Consider the following 18,643-nt stretch of genomic DNA (forward strand, 5'->3'; position numbering starts at 1 on the left):
GCGTACAAGGAGTGCTTGAATGTCTTATTTATATACTAGTATACATCCTTATCAAGAATGAAACCAAACATCCCTTAATTTGGAAAAAAAAAAAAAAAAAGTTTTTTGTAGGACTATTTTATATTTTATTTTACATTTTTATTTTAAATACATTTCTTAATTCTATCCTTACTGCAACTCCTTCATTTGTTTAGCATTGTGTAAATAAATAACAGGAATATGGGACTGGTTTAACGTTTTCATCACTATTTTATTAATTTTTATTTGCTCGAAGCTAATTAGGACTTTTAAGCCAGCAAGAACGAAAATGAATGTAGAAGTGTCAACTTTATTCAAATTTGACGAAGAATTCAACTTTTTATTTGAACTAGAATAACTATGGATATCTAATAAATTTAGAGAAAAACAAGACTAATTATGGTTTTGAAATATTCTTGGATACAAGCACGTGGACCAATAATATAGCACTTGCTTCCTTATCCGATATATATTTATGTATTGTACTCAAGCCTTTAGCTTAATGGTTAAAGGTGCTTAAAGAGACATTAAGGGTCTGATTTTAAATCAGATATCCTTCCCTTTTTCTTATTTGTATTAGAATTTTGTCTTTCTAATATAATAAATATATATATTTATGTATTAAAAATTTTTATATATTTATATATATTAACAAAATTTTTATTAAGGTTTCAACTTTTATTTGGTTAACGTATGTATTTTTTTTTTGTAAGTTTCAACCATAAAGCAAGAGTTTGATCCTTCAACAAGAAAGATATCTAAACTTAGTTATTTACGCAAGCTTATAGTAACATGCACGAGGAGATATTTCCAGTGAAGGAAATAAAGTTTGAGTGTTTCATGGAAAGGTTTCAGCTTCCGCGTTGAGCATTTCCTATTGGACCATTTACTCTGTTGTTGTTGGTAACACGCCAAGTAATGGGATATATGGTTTACGTTTTTGAAAGAGATGAGTAATTAAAGGCCTAAACAGAATCAAAATGCCCACTTTTTCTCTTACACACTGACACAACACATTTTACTTTAGGGTTAAGAGATTATATATGTCTATCTGGTGTAGGGTATCTGTGGATGGCCTTTGGCAGACTTACAAGGCAATGCATACATTTGCTTTTGCTATAGGCTATGGGATGTTCTTTGCTTTTATTTTTGTTCTTGTTTTTGACTTTCTTCAATCTTTCTTCTCAGGAAAAAACTCATTTACGTAAATCATAGATCAAACTAATGTATATATCCAAAATAAATTAGATATCAGTATCATATAAATCACAAGTCTTCAAAATTGCAAGTATATCAATGGATATAAAAATAAACATAAAATATATAAATGGTCACTTAATTTTAGTAGTCTTTTTAAAGTGATCATTTAAATATTAATTTTTTTAATTTAATCATTTAAGTTTGAATTTGTTAATTTTTTGGTTACTTAATCGTTAATGACTAACAGCATGTTGATGTGGCACTGTCACATCAATTTTAGGTGTCACGTGATATTGTCACCTCATCTAACAAGTCATGTGATATTGTTGATGTGGTATTATAAAACTTTAAAAAAATAAATAAATTTTAATCACTTAATTTTTTAAGAATTTATATTCTAGTTACTTATTTACAATTTAGTCAGTAACAAATAAGTCCTCAATTTTTATAAGAAAATTAAAATAAGTATTGATATTTTTATTTCATAGAATTAAATTATAAATTTTTATTTTATTGTACTTATATCATTTAAATTTGAAAAATCGATGAATATTATCCAATACTAAAATTAAAAAAATTAACGACTGAGTGACCAAAAAAATCTTGAAATTATGAAATATGAAATTTATTAATATTTTGGTTTTCATTGTCAATGACTCATTGTCACTATGAATTTATAATGAGTTCGATTATCAACATTTATAAAATTTAATATAATAAATTATTTTATTATTTATGTTACCTAGTGAAATATATTAAGATAATATTCAAGTGTTAGAGTTTAAGTGGTTTAAGGTTAAGGTTCACGTGGTTTAAGGTTTTGATTTAGGGTAAGGGTTTTTTGCTAGGATTTCAGCTAGGTTAAGGTATATCTAATGCAAAAATGTATGAAATTATGACTTAACTTAATTTTCAAAAAAATAATTGAATTTTATAAAAAAATAGAAATAAATATTTAATATCTTTATTGTTATTTTATTACAATCATACCATTTAAATTTGAAAAATAGAAGAATATTAATCAACAGTCAAATTTACTAAACATTATTATTTCAAATATTTATCGTTTAGTTAATCTAAATAAATTTAAGTAATTATTTTAAATTTTTGCATTTTGGTCACCATTATTTGTGAAATTATTAATATTTAGATGTTACTCTCAACTTAACTTTATAATGATTTAATCACTAATGGTTTGTAAAATTTAATATAATAAATTATTTTTATTTTATTTTGTTATCTATATTTCTTTTAATATTTTATTACATGAAATAAAACTAAATCTTGACATTATGAAATATGAAATACTTAATTGAGCTTATATTGGATGAGTTGAATGACAAAAATGTAAAATAACATTATTTTAGTGATTTTTGTAAGTGGATAATATTCTTTCATTTTTAAAATTTAAATAATATAATTACAATAAAATTAAAATTTTATAATTTAATTCTATGCAATAAAATTATCAAATACTTATTTCTATTTTTTTTTATAAAATTTGATAACTTATTTGTTAGTGACTTGATTATAAATTTTTAAAGTTGAGTGACGAGAATAAAAATTTTAAAAAATTAAATGACTAAAATTTATTTATTTTTTTAAGTTTTGTAATATCACGGCAGCAATGTTACGTGGCTTATCAAATGAAGTGGTATTACTATGTAGCACTTGAAATTGATGTGGCAATGTCATGGCAGCACGTCATTAGTCATTAATGGTTGAATAATCAAAAAATTAATGGATTCAAATTTAAGTGATTAAATTAAAAAAATAATATTTAAGTAATCATTTTAAAAAGATCTTTAAAGTTCAGTGACTATTTATATATTATATCCTAAAAATATCTATAAATAAATTTAAAATTTAACTTAATTAAATTATACAATCATCTAAAGATAATATTCAATAGATCTTAAATTCAAATCTTAGTACCCGTAATTTTTTCTCCATCCTTAAGTTACGATCTTTTTTAATATAAAAAATAATATCTATAAATATCAATAAAAATGAAAAAAATGACAAAACTCTATAATAAATGTTATAGAACTGAAATGAAGTTTCAATATATATTCATTATTCAAACATATTTAGTGTTTTTGTAAATATAAATTATGACATAAATAAAATGTTATATGCAATGAATTTGTGTTTTTATGTTGAGTTCGAAAATATATTTGATAAATATCAACGTCTTGAATTATACATAAAAGAAAATTAGATAAATATTTTAAGATTTTGATTAAAGGATGTCTATAAACGCTATGATATTTATAGATACTGATTAAAGATAGTTAAGATATTATTAAAAAAATTTACATTTAATACATTATTTTTACTAAATTCAAGAAAAAAATATTAATTATATAATATTCTTGAAATACTTTTTTTAATCTTTTTCTTTAAATACCTAATGAAACATTTTTGATATCTAAACTATTGAGTCGCAAATCTACAGTTTTGAAGGTGCCCAACCCAATAAGATTTGGATATATTTGGGTTCAAAGGCTTCAAGCCCATAGCTTTTATCACGTCTATGACAGAGGAGTGATGAGCGGAAAATGGCCAACAGACCCAACTGTTGATTCACGAGTAATCAGTGAAGTGGATCCAAAGAACATCCGAATCCGATCCATATCAGTCAATAAGATGAAGAAAATTACGCTGTCTTCTCGGCCTCAGGCACTGGAGTGAAAAGGAGATGCCGTTAAAAAGTTTAACTGTGAAATCAGCTTTGGCGCTTCGCGTTGGCAATTCGAAAACATTGGGGTTCTAGGGTTTTACTCTTATTTTCATCTCCCAATTGAATCATTGGGGTTTTAAATTTATAAATACCCAACATCCTTGGATTATTTCACAATGTAAGTTTAAATTTCTTCTCTTGTGTTTATCTTGAATTTCAGTTTCTAGTGTTCTTTTTTTTTTTTTTGGTTAATTTAATTTATAAAATACATGACATTGCAGGGGAGTTGTTAAGCTGGAAATTCAGTGTCCTGAAACTGTTAATGGAATCGGTCTTGAACCCGACCCGGATTGGAGTTTCGATACTTTGTTATCGGAGCTTGATTCCTTGGAAAAGACGCTCAATGTCTCTTCTTCCGTCCCTTTGCCTTTAGCAAAAACCAAATCAAGGTATTTTCTTTTTTTCGTCTTTGTATTTTCTGTTCTTATATCAATAGAATTAAGCAGATTTTCCTTTTTTTTTAAATATATGAAAAAAGAGAATTTTATGGGGAAAAAGGCATCAAGAGAAGCTCAAATGCATTTGTTATGAGAATATCTGATGAGGAGTTTGAGGACAATGAAGGTGAGAATGAGGAGGCTCATGATGGAGGTTTAGTGAAAGTTGCGCAATTTAATTGCGATGAACTTTATTTGAGGTATGGATTATACAAACCCATTTGTTTAATTTTATTAAATATGGAAGTCTTCATTTGGATGCAAGGCCAAGGAGATAATTTTTCATGGTTTTCTTGTAAAATTGTTAACTTTCAGTAGCAGCGATGATGATTCTGATGATGAGCCTTGTCTTGAAGTCCAAACCTACTTGATGAATGAGGTGGGATTGGTGGAGAGTGCTTTATTTGAGTTAACTCATGAGCATCAACTTGGAGTTAAGGTGTGTTGGATTAGCTCTAGTTGAAGACAGCTTTAAGTTCAGTGCTTTTGTATTGTGTACTTTATGAACTTGATCTTTTTCTTTCCTGTGTATTTTTTTTGTTTGCTATCATTCTTTTATGGATTATATGATATAGCATTGGAATGGGCTTAATTACAGGAGGAAATTAGGAACAGAATCTCTGCATTAGAGACAGATTTGATGAATGAGAGCGAAAAGTCTTTCTCTGCACATACTAAAGTTGAGAAATATAGAGAAGCAAGGCGGGAAGTGCAGAGGAAATTTGATGTTCAGTATCAACGCAGAATGTAAGTGGGAATCTCCTGTTTCTAATTGTTATTCACTCAAATATTCAGTTTTGAAAATATAGTTTCCATAATTGGATCTTGTGCCCCCTCACCCCTTTCTTCCTTTTTCCATTTTCCTTAAGTCAGGAGTTTGGTCATATCTATTGATGCTGCTTGACGTTCCATTATAGGCATGCTAACTGATCCTCATAATTAAACAACTACTACTATATTTGATTATTAAAAGTAATGAAAGTAATAACTACTACTATATTTGATTATTAAAAGTAATTAAAGTAAGGTGGAATCACTTTGGAATTAGAATATAATGGATGAATTTGTTAAACCTTTAAAGGGCTTCCGAGACCATGCATTGGTGCTTGCTGTTCTCGATATAATTTTTAAAAAATTCATGAAATTACTGCAGTGCAGAAGGACTTGATAATCACTTGACTGCTGTCCAGCGGGACCATGAACTCAAATCACAAATAGAGGAAAGGAGAATAAGAAGTGATGCAGCACATGAAGAAGCAAAGAGAAGGGAAAAGGCTCTTCAGGAAGAAAGACTACGCCAAGAAAAGGCCAAAGCAGAGGCAGAGGTTTGTTTACACAACTCCTATATGTAGTATATCAGACCTGCATCATATATGACACTGCACCTTTTGGTATCTTTTCTTCATCCAACTAGAGGTGTTACTTTGTGCAAACTTCAATTCATGAACTGATTGGATTTCTGTAGGCTGTTGAAATTCTCTTTTGTTAGGTTGTCGTGCATGTAAATGGATTTTTAAGAAACCTTGTCTGATTGAACTTAAAAGGACTCGGCTATTGCTAGAATTCAAACAATGTTGCTTGTCATCTTCCTTCTTGTTTTCTTTGTACTTCCTTTATATGAGGACTATGCTTCATTGTAGTGGCAAGGAATAAAAGACAACAATAATAAAACAAGGACAAATTACTGTGTTCAGTTCATTGACATAGATCCATGGAAAGACGGATTTAGAGAAATGGAGAACACAATAACCTTTCGTAGTCACGTAAACCTTTAATATCTCTAGATCACTTTAATTTGACCAAAGTACATAAGAATAATAACAGTATGATAAATGGGCTGGTTAGTGCTGCAAAGGCTACGACTTTGATACCCCTAGATTTTCAATTAGAAAACCACACAACTATATGGCCTCGTCACTTTGCTTATGCTCCATGAAAAAGGCCTTTATTATTTACCATTGAACGTGAGAGAATAAAGTAGAGACATGGTCCAATATTTTTTTAATTGAGCTTTAAAGAAATTAGTTATCGCCAGAGTTCAAGCTAGTTTTCTTGTTATTTTGCAAATTTTTTTCTGTGTGCATATATTGGTGCTTTTGTTATGCTTTCTGATAGGAGATCTCTACTCCCATTTGTGAGCCCTTTTCTAGAGGTTAACTTCGAAAAAAAAAACCTTATTTCTTTGAAGATGCATTTTTTTAGCAACTATATTTTTCATTACTTCAATCCTTTTACAAAAATAGGTCCATTTTATAGGGTTTTCATTTCAAAGATATTTTCTTTATGATTAAGAAATTTATGTATTTGGTGCAGGCTAAACTTAAAGCTGAGGAAGCCAACAGAGTTGCTTTGGAAGCTGAAAGGAGAGCAGCAAAAGAAGCAGCAGAAAAGGAAGCAGCTAAAGCCCAGAAATCTAGTACTTCTAAAGTGTCACAAACAGAAGCTTTAGGAGGCCCTAATGCTACTGTTTCAGGAGTTTTAATTGATCAGCTCAAGGGATCTGAAATTGACAGAACAAACAAATCACATTCAGCAGGTATATTCTTTTCCAATGTGAAGGAATTTCCAGTTTTAAAAGCACACTCACATGCATATTTGCATATGAACGTACATCGCAACCCTGAACCTAAACATACATGCACAAATACATGACCTCAGTTCTTATCCTTTCATTATTATCCATGTCTCTAATGAATGCTTGCTAGTTGCTAGGTATATTCTTTATTTTGTCCATATTTCATTTGAGTTTTTGCACTTAATAGATCTCATTCACCAGCATGCCTCATGTAAATTTATATATATACATGTGTCTGTGTTGTGTAATGTGAGATTGTTGTTCAAGGTGGTACATTGATGTGTCTCTCTGTTCTATGACTTAACATTGTTATGCTAATCTCAGTGCCAAGTGTCAATTATGGCAGGTAACACGCTCAGGGCTGCAGAGAGTGCTTTAAACCTAGAGAGGGAAAGGCTACAGAAGTTAAAGGAGTTGGATGAAATAAACCAATCACTGCGATCAAGCTCAAATGAGGTATTTCTTCCATCTATGTTGGATTTGCATCTTTGGATTTTGTTGCCTTGTAAGTTAATAAATATTTTGTAACTCCTATTTTCCTGCATTTTCTGGCATTGAACTGCAAACTAGTTACATTTAGGATATGTATTGAAATTATAATTTTGTGAGCAAAATATCAGAATGTGCCCCTAGTAGAGAAAATTAGATTCGTACTTGTCAAAAGAAAAAGAAGTAAAGTAGTAAAAAATGAGGGTCATTATGGATATATGTGGGTTATAGATATTATTGGAAAATAATTTAGCTTCCTTACCATCTTTCCTCTATTTGTATGTAGTATTTGGTATAGAATTTTCTTCAGTGTCTTGATTTGTTTGTATGTATCAGTCAGCTGGAAATGTAATGTCGTTTGTTTTTAGGATTTTGGCAGCATTGAAAGGCATATTGCTAGGTTGATAAGACAAATAAGGGGTACTAAAGACAATGTCAGGTAAGCTGGATATGTTCATTTTTATGGTAGGTAGTCTTAGTCAAGTTTTGTTGTAATTTTCTTCCTTATGACCGATGTTCACTGCAACTATTCTTGAATTTTAGTATCCAAAGTTTCATGATGCTGTTACATTGATAAGCCTATATGTAAACCATCTTTTGCAGTGCAAAAGCTAGTGCGCTTATAAAGATTTTCAACAATCCTGGTTGTCCTCAAACCATCAGCATTGCGTCTTTTGCTAAGAAGGTAGTCACGATTGTTCAGCATAAATGATTTGCCTCTTTTTTTTTTTGTATTTTCATTATAGAAAGATATTTTTTTACATATTCCTTGGAAGGTAATGTTAACAAAATATGCAATAAGTCTAACCAATAGAAAGGCAAAGTTGGAAATGTGGTTCCACATCAAAAGCAACAGAACCTTTTACAATGAAGCCAAGTAATGCATACCTGGAGAAAGTCCCTATTCTGTAATAAAATGACCAAGTAATGTGGCCATTCATTGACCTAATACTATCTCAAATCTCCTTTATATGTGGTACATCTATATTTTTCTCATATATCTCAGAAATCAATTGGAACAAGTCACAGTACTTTCTATGGATCAACAATTGTAGTTCTTTAATGTTTAACTGCAACAAACAGTTATTGTGCTTTCAGATTGTATTTTGAAAATCCTTATGGTTATGGACATGCATTTCTGTCGTTGATATGTCAGGTAGTTTCTCACTGTGAAAGTCCTGATAATGCTGCCTTTGCTTGTGGTCATGTCATTGTCCTTGTAACTTCACAGGTACATCTTTTACAGTTCTTTTTTTTGTTTTGGGATGGGTGGTGTGTAAAGGGCGCAAATGAATCATAATAACCATAAAAAATGTGTTTTTTCCCCCTTCACGGGCCAACTTAGATACTAAGACAGTTGCAGTGTTATAATTTTAAGCTTATGACTAGGCATTGGCATGCTATAATTTTACCATTTCATAGTAGAGCCACGAGGAGCAAAAATATTTCTAGTCAATTACTTTTTCAGAAGCTTGATTTCCTAGGTTGTTTGATTCATGATTGCTCTAGTGGTTGGGATGTAATGATGAACTCAAGCCAAAGCCTTAAACCTGAATATCCTACTGGTAGATGGATAAGAAGGAGAAGCAACTAGAGTTTATTTGTAAAATACATAAATTGCAATAGTTATGGTACATGAAATAGTTTTTATCTCAGTTGGTTTTAGGGGGGCTTTTCCACTGATCTTAGAATCAGAAATTAGATTTTAACATAGACAAGAAATAATCATTGTTCACCAGTTCCCACAAGCGATGGATCTTCTTGTTGCTGAACTACAAAGAGCTTGCATTTACTCTGTCCCAAAGCATATATCGTACTCAAAGGTAACTCTTTTTCAACTTATTCAAGGCACTTTTTATTCTTTTGCATTCTTATGTGTCATGCACTAGTTAGCGACTTAGATTATCCAGTTGAGTAAATTTGTATTAATAAAATACTGGCACTCAAACTCATCCTTGTTTCCCAAGTTGACTTTGGATGATAGTATATGGGGAGAGTAGTTAATCACATGAAGTTATTAACATATATTGTATGAACTTTTGTTGTTCTTTATATATAATTTTTCTGAACATCTCATAATAATTAAAGCACCTCCACAAATTTAGACAACTATGATGCACTAGCACAATCAATCTACTTAAGTTTAAAAGATCCATCAAGTGCCCCATTTCTTCTTATACAAATTAGGTCTCTCTTTTCTTTCTTATAGGTTATGTTATTAGATTATTATTGTGCATATAATGTATTTACTTTTAATTTGAAAACATTTTGAAAGTATTTTCATTTGTTAAACATAGCTACGCTTTTTTGAGATGTGAAAAATCACTCAAATTGCTTGTTTTCTTTTTGGATTTGTTTGTTGCAAATTGCATAAGTTTTATAAATGCTGCATTTTTACTAATTTTAGTATATTTTATACCTACTAATACATGATTCATGTATATGGTTCAATCCAGTTAAACATTTACTCCTTTGACCTTATGATGTTTACTTTGGGTGAACTTTTGAGTTTAAGGTGTGTATAGTGTTAAGCCTCCATTTTTTTTATTAAAAAAAAAAAAAACTAGGTTCTTGTACTCTTTTCTGAAAAGTTAAAACATCGATAAATGAAAATGTGTCTGGTGTGCCTCTCCTCTGTTCTTTTTGCTGCTGCTGCTGCTGCTGTTGTATGGATTCAAAGTAGTAATTTGCTATTTCAGTCAGCATTTGAATCCAAAGAGGCTTATTGGAAGGCTATTGGATACCGGGAGGACCATGGGAAGATTGAAAGTAGCAAGGATTATTTGAAACGGTTGGAATCTTACATGAAGCTGTATGGGGCACTGGTTCAGGCATGTAATTGTTATGGATGTGGATGCTCTTCTACTCTATACTAGTAGCATCATGAGTCATCAACAAGGAACCAGCTAACCCAGAGTTTTCTTTATTAGCAGACCGAGGTTGCAGGTTGCCAAAATGTTCATGGTCTAAATGAAGGTTGGGCATGGCTTGCTAGATTCCTAAATGCACTCCCAGCCAATATTTATACTGCTGTGGCTTTGAACGCATTCCTGCAAGTAAGTAGGAATTCTCAATTTACTTTTTGCATCATACCCGCAATCACACTGAAATCGGAACATGCAGGAAAAAGGTTACTAAAATTGGAATGAACTCTTGTTTGGCCATTCAAACTAAAGAACCTAAATAGTTTCTGAAAGGGCCAAAATTTAGAATTCTAAACTAGTAAACTAATACAGACTGGCGTGCTTGGTGGACATATAAATTTCCGTCAGGTTAAAAATAGATTCTATTGTTTTACAGATGGCAGGCTTTGCTCTCTTCAGAAAATACAAATCTCAGTTCAAGAAGGTGCTGAACATTATCTCTGAGAACTTTCTAAATGCCTTGAGAGCCCAAGAAGATCCAGAGCTGAGGCCGATTACTGCAGAGATTCAGTCTTACTTAGAAGATAAGAAATTCCTTCAAGAACCAGAGGGAAGGGCTTTGCAAAGTTCTTTGTTATCAAGTGTCATGGTGCCTGACTCAGATTACCAGGACTCGTATCATCAACCAAATAGATTTTTTTACTAAATGATTGAGCTGAGAAAAATCTTTTGTTGCACGTCTTCATGAACCAAGTTCATCTCCTCATTTGCAACCCTTTCCAAATTCTTATGTCTATATTTCATGACACCAATTTTATTTATAAATCCATATAAAATAACGGTTACTAACTGAGAAAAAATGGTACTTCTTTTTTTTTTATTATTAAAAACTATTTATTTGTTTGTTTTGAGAATATATTCGAACTTTATTTCACTGTGAGATGTGAAAAATAAGTGTTGATACTACATATTTGGCTTTTCTTTTCTTCTCTAAAAATACTAATATAAATGTGTTTGATGCTCTCTGCCAAGCATACACTACATCTTCACCACCAAAGCCTTTCTTCATCTCATTCCAAAACCAATCAAAACCAAATACGCTAATGTTCACATCTACATCTACAATCATAACCTCATACTTTTAGATCTCATACCCTTAGATAAAAATCATTCTTCACACTCCTCTCAGAACAATTATTCTACACTCCTCCCTTATAACAACCTACCTTTAGCATTATTGAAAAATAGATAAACAGATTCAAAGAAAAACAACAAATGGAAAAGAACCCAAAAAAAGATAGCAAAACACTCACTTCCTCAACCCCAAAGCTAAAAACAATCACAACCACAGTTTTACCTCTTCAAACTTCACTCTTGAAACCACACTCAGTGATTCTTCTAAATCTTCTTCAGTTTTCGATGAAGATATTTTTCTTACCAAAGATGTACCAAACTCTTCAATGGTGGACCCTGATAAAGTATTTTCAATTGCATCAATTGAGATAGATATTAAAAATATTCTTCCACGAATCTTCATAACAGAACTAACAATTAAAGTTTCATATGATAATTCAGAGGTTAACAACTTAATTCCTCAGTCATTGTTTATAATTAAGTAATATATTGATGATAGTTTAGACATAGATACAAATGACTATTTAGATGATAATCAATGTTTTGAGTATATGTCCATTCAAAAACTCTAAAAAATCCAAACTATTTAGCCTCTAAAGTGGATGTTGGTGTATCCTTACTCTATCCACTGTTCTAAAAATTCTAAAGGAATCTGAAGAGTAATAAAGTGCTTTTGAGATCCAGTTAGGAGAATGCATTAAAGTTTGAACATATTATTTTGGAGCTTAAGATTTTTGTTTGAGAAGATTTTATGGATCTTACTAAGTAGGAGATTTAGAGAAAGTATTATAAAAATTTACAAGAGGAAGTTTTGTTTCTTTAATATTTTTGTTTTTTGAGATATAATTAATTTCATATAGGAAATCTAATATAGAAGAAAAAGATTTTCTAAGTATAGGAGAAAGTAAAGAAAAGGAACATATAAAGGTTGAAGGAGATCATTAGCATTTGACATATTCATAAAAATAAGTCTTTGGCTATCCAGTTTCACTCAATCTAATAATATAGTAGTTACTTAATCTCTATATAGAGTTGTGTTCTAATATCACTCACTAGGTAAAAGAGATATCAACCAACAACGAGGTTTTTAGGCTTTGATACCATTCACTAGGATCGATTGTTTTCCTCAAAGAGTTATCAAATATAAGCAGTCCATAATTCAAGCATAAAACCAAAGTATTTTAATCGGTGCTTAAGACTAAGTGCTCTCTTAGTATGACATCAAGCTAATGACTTAATTTTTATAGAACTATACTTTTCGTTATGATAACTTACTTCAATACTTTTTGGTACAATAACTTTTCTTTGTAAGTGGAATGTGGTCTTTTTACAATTCTATAAGAATTATAATTTAGAGTATTTACAATACTATAATAATTGTAAAGCATACTAATTTGTATTACTATAAACTATAATATAAAGGATAATAATTGTTTCTAAAACTAAGATGAGAATGGAAAAGAGTCGTCAAAGGAAGAAGTTTAGAAGCACATACTTAGTATTTCATAGTAGAAAATTTTACAAGAAAAGTTAGAAAATTTAAAATTCTAACCTAGTTTTGGTCTAAAAATTATTCTACATCTAATGGATTAATTTGCTTTCACAAGAAAAGTGTTACAAACTTATATAAAAAAGAGAAAAATAAACTGATAAGACATGACATAACCCAAAACTATAAAACAAATTAAAATAATAAAATAATAAAAACAATAACTTTAAAAAAAGAAAGAATATATTCTTTTATCTTTATTAAAATACTTTTTACAACTTTACTAAAGATACAAAAAGTAATTTAGATATAAAATTAATTTTTGATATTTTGATATAACGTTGATGTGACATAAAATTAATTTGAAATGATTTAAGGTGATGATGTTATTTATCTTTAAAATAATATTTTACACACATAATTATATATAACTTGAATTAATAATAAAAAAGATAATAAAAAAGATAATAAAAAAGATCCTTTCATTCTCCGAATTGATCATGAAATTTTCAGGACAGGTGCTAATCAACCCAGTCAAACAATTCTTCTTTAATTTCATTTGGATCTCTTTCCCGAGCTTTCAACCATTGATCATAAAGCTTTGATTCAAAATCTCCCTCTAATCCATGTGATATCATCTGAATCTTGCCAATGTAGATTCATAGGAAGTTGCTTCAATTTTACAAAATTAAAGAGATTAAAATTCACGAGTCTTTGTGACAAATCATTCCATCGATTTATCCAAAGAGGTGTTGGGATCCACTTATCAAGATGATTATATAATTCTTGGATAGACGCAGGGGTATACCACCACCATTGTTCTTTCTTGAACGGTAGCAATTCTTCGGGAATTTGTCCAAGTAGATGGATATTGTTGCTAGTCATTCATTCTTCTTGCTCACATATCGAGTATGTCTAAACAGGGACTTTTAATAGCACCTTACAGAGTTTTTATTCAGTTCACGAGCACAAAATTATCCTTTGATGTAGGAAACAATTCAACAATTACAAACAATTTTTTTTTTTTTTAAAAAAAAGAATGACAAGGACATAGTCTATTCAACTAGTGATTCGATCCAGGTTTATGTTCATCAATTGTCTTGACAGGGCAACATTCTCATCCTCATCTAAGCCCCATTCCGAAAGTATTTACTATATATATATATATATATATATTGTCCAATCGAAAGTATTTACTATTTAGAGAGCTTCACTGCAGCAAGAGTCCTACATTGGCTGTGTCCCCTTACTTTTCAGGCTTTCACCATTAAATTGCTGGTCATAACGCCAACTGTCGTAATCTCCATCAAGATAGCGGCACAGAGGTTAGCTGGTGGTTGCAAGTTGCAAAAGGAGGCATCAGGTGAGATATAGGCCTCCCCTGTCTGTATTAAAATTGCTCAGAATGTGGTAAAACTCATAAATGGAAGCCTTTTTCTATCTTTCAGGTTATAATCAACGGCTAAACTTTCCTTGCTTTTGTAAGATGAATAACTCAATTCAGCTGTTACCAAACCAAAAATGTGATTAGAGAGGCTGATTAATAAAGCCTGATTCGAATTTGGATAGTGCTCCGACATATGGGGCAGAGTTGGAGGCCTTCTCCACAGTCACAGCAAGTCTGTCAAATTGAAGGATATTATGCAAATATATGATGTCAATACTCTGATACAAATAGATTCAGACCTCACAAGAGCAATGGGAAATAGAGAGTAATTAACCTGATGTCCACAACCAAAGGCCATGTCCTTGGGATTACCAAGGCAAATGGGGCAAACCTGTCAAGTTTGCAAGAGTGAGGGGGAAAAAGGATTAGTATGACAATGGCAGGGTAGCAGTGGAATGATAATGCTGATAACAATTCTGTGATTCCAATGGAATAGTTTGCATACCTGATGATCATAACGGGAGGTTGAAGATGGACCTGCGGTTGTGCTAGCTGCATCATCGTATCCAGAATAAGGAGGTTCATTTTGCTCAAAACTGTTTGAGCGAGAATAAGGAGATGCATTCTGCTGAAAACTGCTTGAGCGAGAATTGGGAGATGCATTCTGCTGAAAACTGCTTGAGCGAGAATAAGGCTTTGAGGTGTTGAAAGAAGAGGTACCATAAAGGGGAGGAGGGAGAGGAAATCTCTCTGAAGCATTTCCCTTCCTTCTTCTGATTATTAATAAAAAGAAAAGAAGTAGAAATTAGTTATACATAAATAACAGTTAAAGAAATGAACATGCAATAAAAGTCAATAACAAATTCAATAACTACCCCAATAAGCCAAGCTCAATAGTTGCTTTGTATTGAGAAGGTATTTCCATCAAGGCTGAAAGAGCAAATTCTGCCTGCTTTCTGGATGGGTCCATGTTCTTTGACATAATCTCTGTGAAGTTCACAAACTAGCAAGACAAAACAGAGTGCCTTTTAACTACTAAGAGCATTCAAAGACGGTAGCAAATTACAGATTCCAACACGACAGACAGAGAAAACGCTCACCTGAAAATTGTCAAAAGCACGAGCAGGGATGTTATCGTCAAACTCCTTCATCATGTCCCAAGGCCCATCACCAACCCCAACAAGGACAATCGACAAGGGGAATTCACTGCAGCCAAATGGCTATGTGAGGATATATGGTGTAGGCAATCTAAAGCAAGTAGTAAGTTAATGATAATTACCTTGCTTTGACAATTGCATCAATTGTCTTTTGCTCTTGGGGGCTAAGCTGACTATGCTGTGTATCAACACTTCTTGTCACCTGCAAGATATATGAGACAGAAGTGTTGGAAAAGTGACATCTACATTTCACTCAGACGTACGGGATCAGCAGTATTATAGAAGTTCAGCGAATGCTATTAATTACCTGTCCATCAGCAATTATCAGCAAAACATGGTATTGACCACCACTTTGCTCAACTATAGTGATGGCCATTTCAATGATGGGTGCAAAAGATGTTGGCCCTACCATAAACAAACATAAAGCAGTTGCTGTAAGAACCAACTGGTTCAACTTTAAGATGTCTATAACAAGAATAAACCAATGGATGAAGTAAAATCAGGTACCTGCAAGTCGAAGTTGGGGAACAATTTCTCTGTATCTTGCTAGCACCTCCTCAAATCCATTGCAAATTCTCTCTTCTGGATAGAAACTGAAGACGTCTTGATCATGTGTTGATGCTGAAAATATATGAAGTCAACCTCATCTTATAATCCAGATAATGAAATCAAGTTAATGAACCTAGAGCTTAACTCAATTAGTTCATACAACCACCCTTAAAAGGTAACATCTAGCAGGTCTGAAGTTCAAATCTCTGTATTTGCAACCATTTCCCTTATTCTCAGGCTACGACCTCCTTTATATATATATATATATATATATATCAAAGTAGAATAGTAAGAAAATAATTTCAATGAACTTTACCGTCTCCAAATCCATAACAGGGAATCAAGTTATCCTCATCAAAAGCAGATAAGCTCTGTCCAATAATTGATATAGCTTGTTCGTAGGGATTTTGACCATTTCCAATGTGATGCAAGCTTCGGCGGTTGAATGACCTGGCACCTGGTTTCCTTGGAAGTTAAGCATGGTTCATTGAAGGTCAATTAAAAAAGTTAAAGGCAACAGAGGGAGTTAATATGTAATACCTGTCCACTCGTTGCTCTTTGTGAAATCAATACCAACAATAAGGTTAGAGGACTCAAGGCCAGCTTGTGCAAGGGCAGCAGTAACCTGTGATCGGCAATTTGGTTGTCTGAACATGTCATTTCTTTATAATTTTGTGATGCACAAAACTGTTCTTCATAGATAAATAAATTTGCCACGGACGAATTTGAAGTATGCAACAACAACAGAACTGATACAAACTCAAAAGAATTGCGGCAACAAGCTAACCTGGTCCAAAGTTTGGTAGTTATCAGCTATCCTTGAGTATTTCCTGCCCATAATCTTATGCGAGCGCTGGGGTGTTTGTGATCCATAATTATAGGAGGGAGGTGGAGTATAATGATGCTGTGGCGTATAGTATGAATTCTCTTGAGGATGTGCAGAATGTGGTGGTGGATATCCGTAATGGATCCATGCATCTGAACCAGCTGACATGCTTTCACTTGAATCCTTTGAGCTTTGGGCTCCCATAATCAATATCTAATCAAAAAGCTACTCCAAGAGTTCAATGACAGAAAAAAGAGATATCGCCTCCTGCAAACCAAATAAAGTCTATCATGAAAATCACTGCCAGCTATAGGAAAAGAATCTGCTATAATTGAATATGCTCAAAATCTTGCTCCCTAAAATACCTGAAACCTGCTAAAATATCCTTGATTCTTAAATCAACAGATGGCAGGTGAAAAGGGTGAAGTGCATAAAGGTTGTACGGTTAATAAAATCTAATTCTATAAAAGTATTTAAATGCTCTGGATAAACGAAATTTTCATGGAAACTTACTGATATATGAACTAAAGACTTTAACAAGACGCAGAAAGGATGCTGGTAATGACCTGTTCAAACGTTGCCGTCCGTGGGAAAGTTCTTGCAATGGATTTAAAAAAAAAAAATTCCTGTACAAGTACATTTGATAATTAAATGCTCCAAGAAAAGACAATAAGAGAAGAACTTCTAGATTGGCTTTCAGAGATAACACGCAAGAGTTGACTACAGATAAGTATCCTGTATATTCATAAAATGAAATAAAATTTTAACACAAGTTTCATAAAAAACAAAGAAAGTGATATATATATATGTCATAAATTCGTAAATTCATTGCTAGATATAATTTTAAAAATTATCATCTAATTTTTTTATTTAGATACGATTAATTATATCATTAAATTTATTTTATTTAAAAAAAAATTTTAATATAGACTTAAATATCTTTAAATAATATATTTTAAAATTCACAAAATCAAAATTTAAGTTTAGGAATATAATTATGCGTAATAAAAGTTATAATACTCTTAAAGTGTCCATCCAAATAATGATACCAGTTTAATTTCAAATTATTCAAATTTAAAAATATTCTTATAATTTTATCAAGTAATTTAGTTATTAAAAATTAATCTTAAAATTACTTCGATAGTTTGATAGCAATTTATAATAATTTTTTACCTCAAAAAATTCATAGAGACTAATGTCTCACTTTAAAAAAGCTCTATCATCTAATTCATTAATATTTTATTTAAAAAATAATCAGTAAAATATTTTAATATTTTAAAAAGATTTATTTTGATACAGATCTCTTAATAATTTGATGAAATTTTATTATAAAATTATTTTTAAAAAATATATTAAATCTTCAAATAGTTTGATAAGATTTAATTTCATATGCAAATATTTTAATAGTTTGATAGGATCAAAACAAGATATTTTATAAATTTTTTTTGTAAAAAGAATTTAATTTATAAAATTCTTTAATAGTTTGATAGAATTCATAAATTTTAAATTAATGAAAAATCATTTAATAGTTTGATCGGATTCATAGATTTAATTTAAAGCTTTTGATCATTTTTTTTAATAAACAAATGAATAAAGTAAAAGCATTTTTAAAATAATAATAATAATAATAATAATAGAAATTGTTTAATTTAAGATACTAAGTCAAATAATAATAATAATAATAATAATAATAATAATAAAATGATATATAAAAAATTTAAAAAATAAATAAATAATAAAAATAAAAACATAAAATAAATAAAAAAACCTATGAA

At 30.8% G+C, this 18,643-nt stretch overlaps 2 protein-coding genes across 10 annotated transcripts; one reads left to right on the forward strand and one right to left on the reverse strand.

Moving 5' to 3' along the window:
- The first annotated feature begins 3,745 nt into the window (after positions 1-3,745).
- LOC111282444 (mRNA export factor GLE1-like) lies at positions 3,746-11,292 on the forward strand. Of its 4 annotated transcripts, none has more exons than XM_022870522.2 (15): positions 3,746-4,079; positions 4,183-4,350; positions 4,440-4,598; positions 4,714-4,837; positions 4,997-5,145; positions 5,552-5,723; positions 6,712-6,934; positions 7,320-7,429; positions 7,831-7,901; positions 8,066-8,147; positions 8,619-8,693; positions 9,202-9,285; positions 10,162-10,293; positions 10,396-10,518; positions 10,763-11,292. In XM_022870522.2, coding segments are annotated over exons 1-15 (1,944 nt in total). In that variant the 5' UTR covers positions 3,746-4,077; the 3' UTR covers positions 11,033-11,292. The 4 variants fall into 4 exon arrangements, with proteins under 4 accessions (XP_022726257.2, XP_089616865.1, XP_022726258.2 ...); XM_022870523.2 differs by having other exon boundaries at positions 3,893-4,079; positions 4,717-4,837; XM_089760738.1 differs by lacking the exon at positions 9,202-9,285 and having other exon boundaries at positions 3,899-4,079.
- A 2,584-nt stretch (positions 11,293-13,876) lies between these two features.
- Positions 13,877-17,647, reverse strand: LOC111282657 (E3 ubiquitin-protein ligase RGLG5-like). Of its 6 annotated transcripts, XM_022870841.2 has the most exons (12): positions 17,382-17,587; positions 16,830-17,135; positions 16,583-16,667; positions 16,359-16,499; positions 16,001-16,114; positions 15,801-15,898; positions 15,616-15,695; positions 15,437-15,542; positions 15,212-15,339; positions 14,842-15,109; positions 14,671-14,727; positions 13,877-14,570 (listed from the first exon to the last, which is right to left on the reverse strand). In XM_022870841.2, the coding sequence occupies exons 2-12, from the start codon at positions 17,070-17,072 to the stop codon at positions 14,490-14,492; spliced, it is 1,401 nt and encodes a 466-aa protein (XP_022726576.2). In that variant the 5' UTR covers positions 17,073-17,135; positions 17,382-17,587; the 3' UTR covers positions 13,877-14,489. The 6 variants fall into 6 exon arrangements, with proteins under 6 accessions (XP_022726576.2, XP_089616868.1, XP_089616866.1 ...); XM_089760742.1 differs by having other exon boundaries at positions 13,877-14,727; positions 17,435-17,647; XM_089760740.1 differs by having other exon boundaries at positions 13,877-14,727; positions 17,382-17,595.
- Between the last annotated feature and the right edge of the window lie 996 nt (positions 17,648-18,643).

Source organism: Durio zibethinus, chromosome 5 (assembly GCF_047325235.1).
Source record: "Durio zibethinus cultivar Kanyao isolate XHJ-2024 chromosome 5, ASM4732523v1, whole genome shotgun sequence".
In the NCBI taxonomy this organism is placed as follows: domain Eukaryota; kingdom Viridiplantae; phylum Streptophyta; class Magnoliopsida; order Malvales; family Malvaceae; genus Durio; species Durio zibethinus.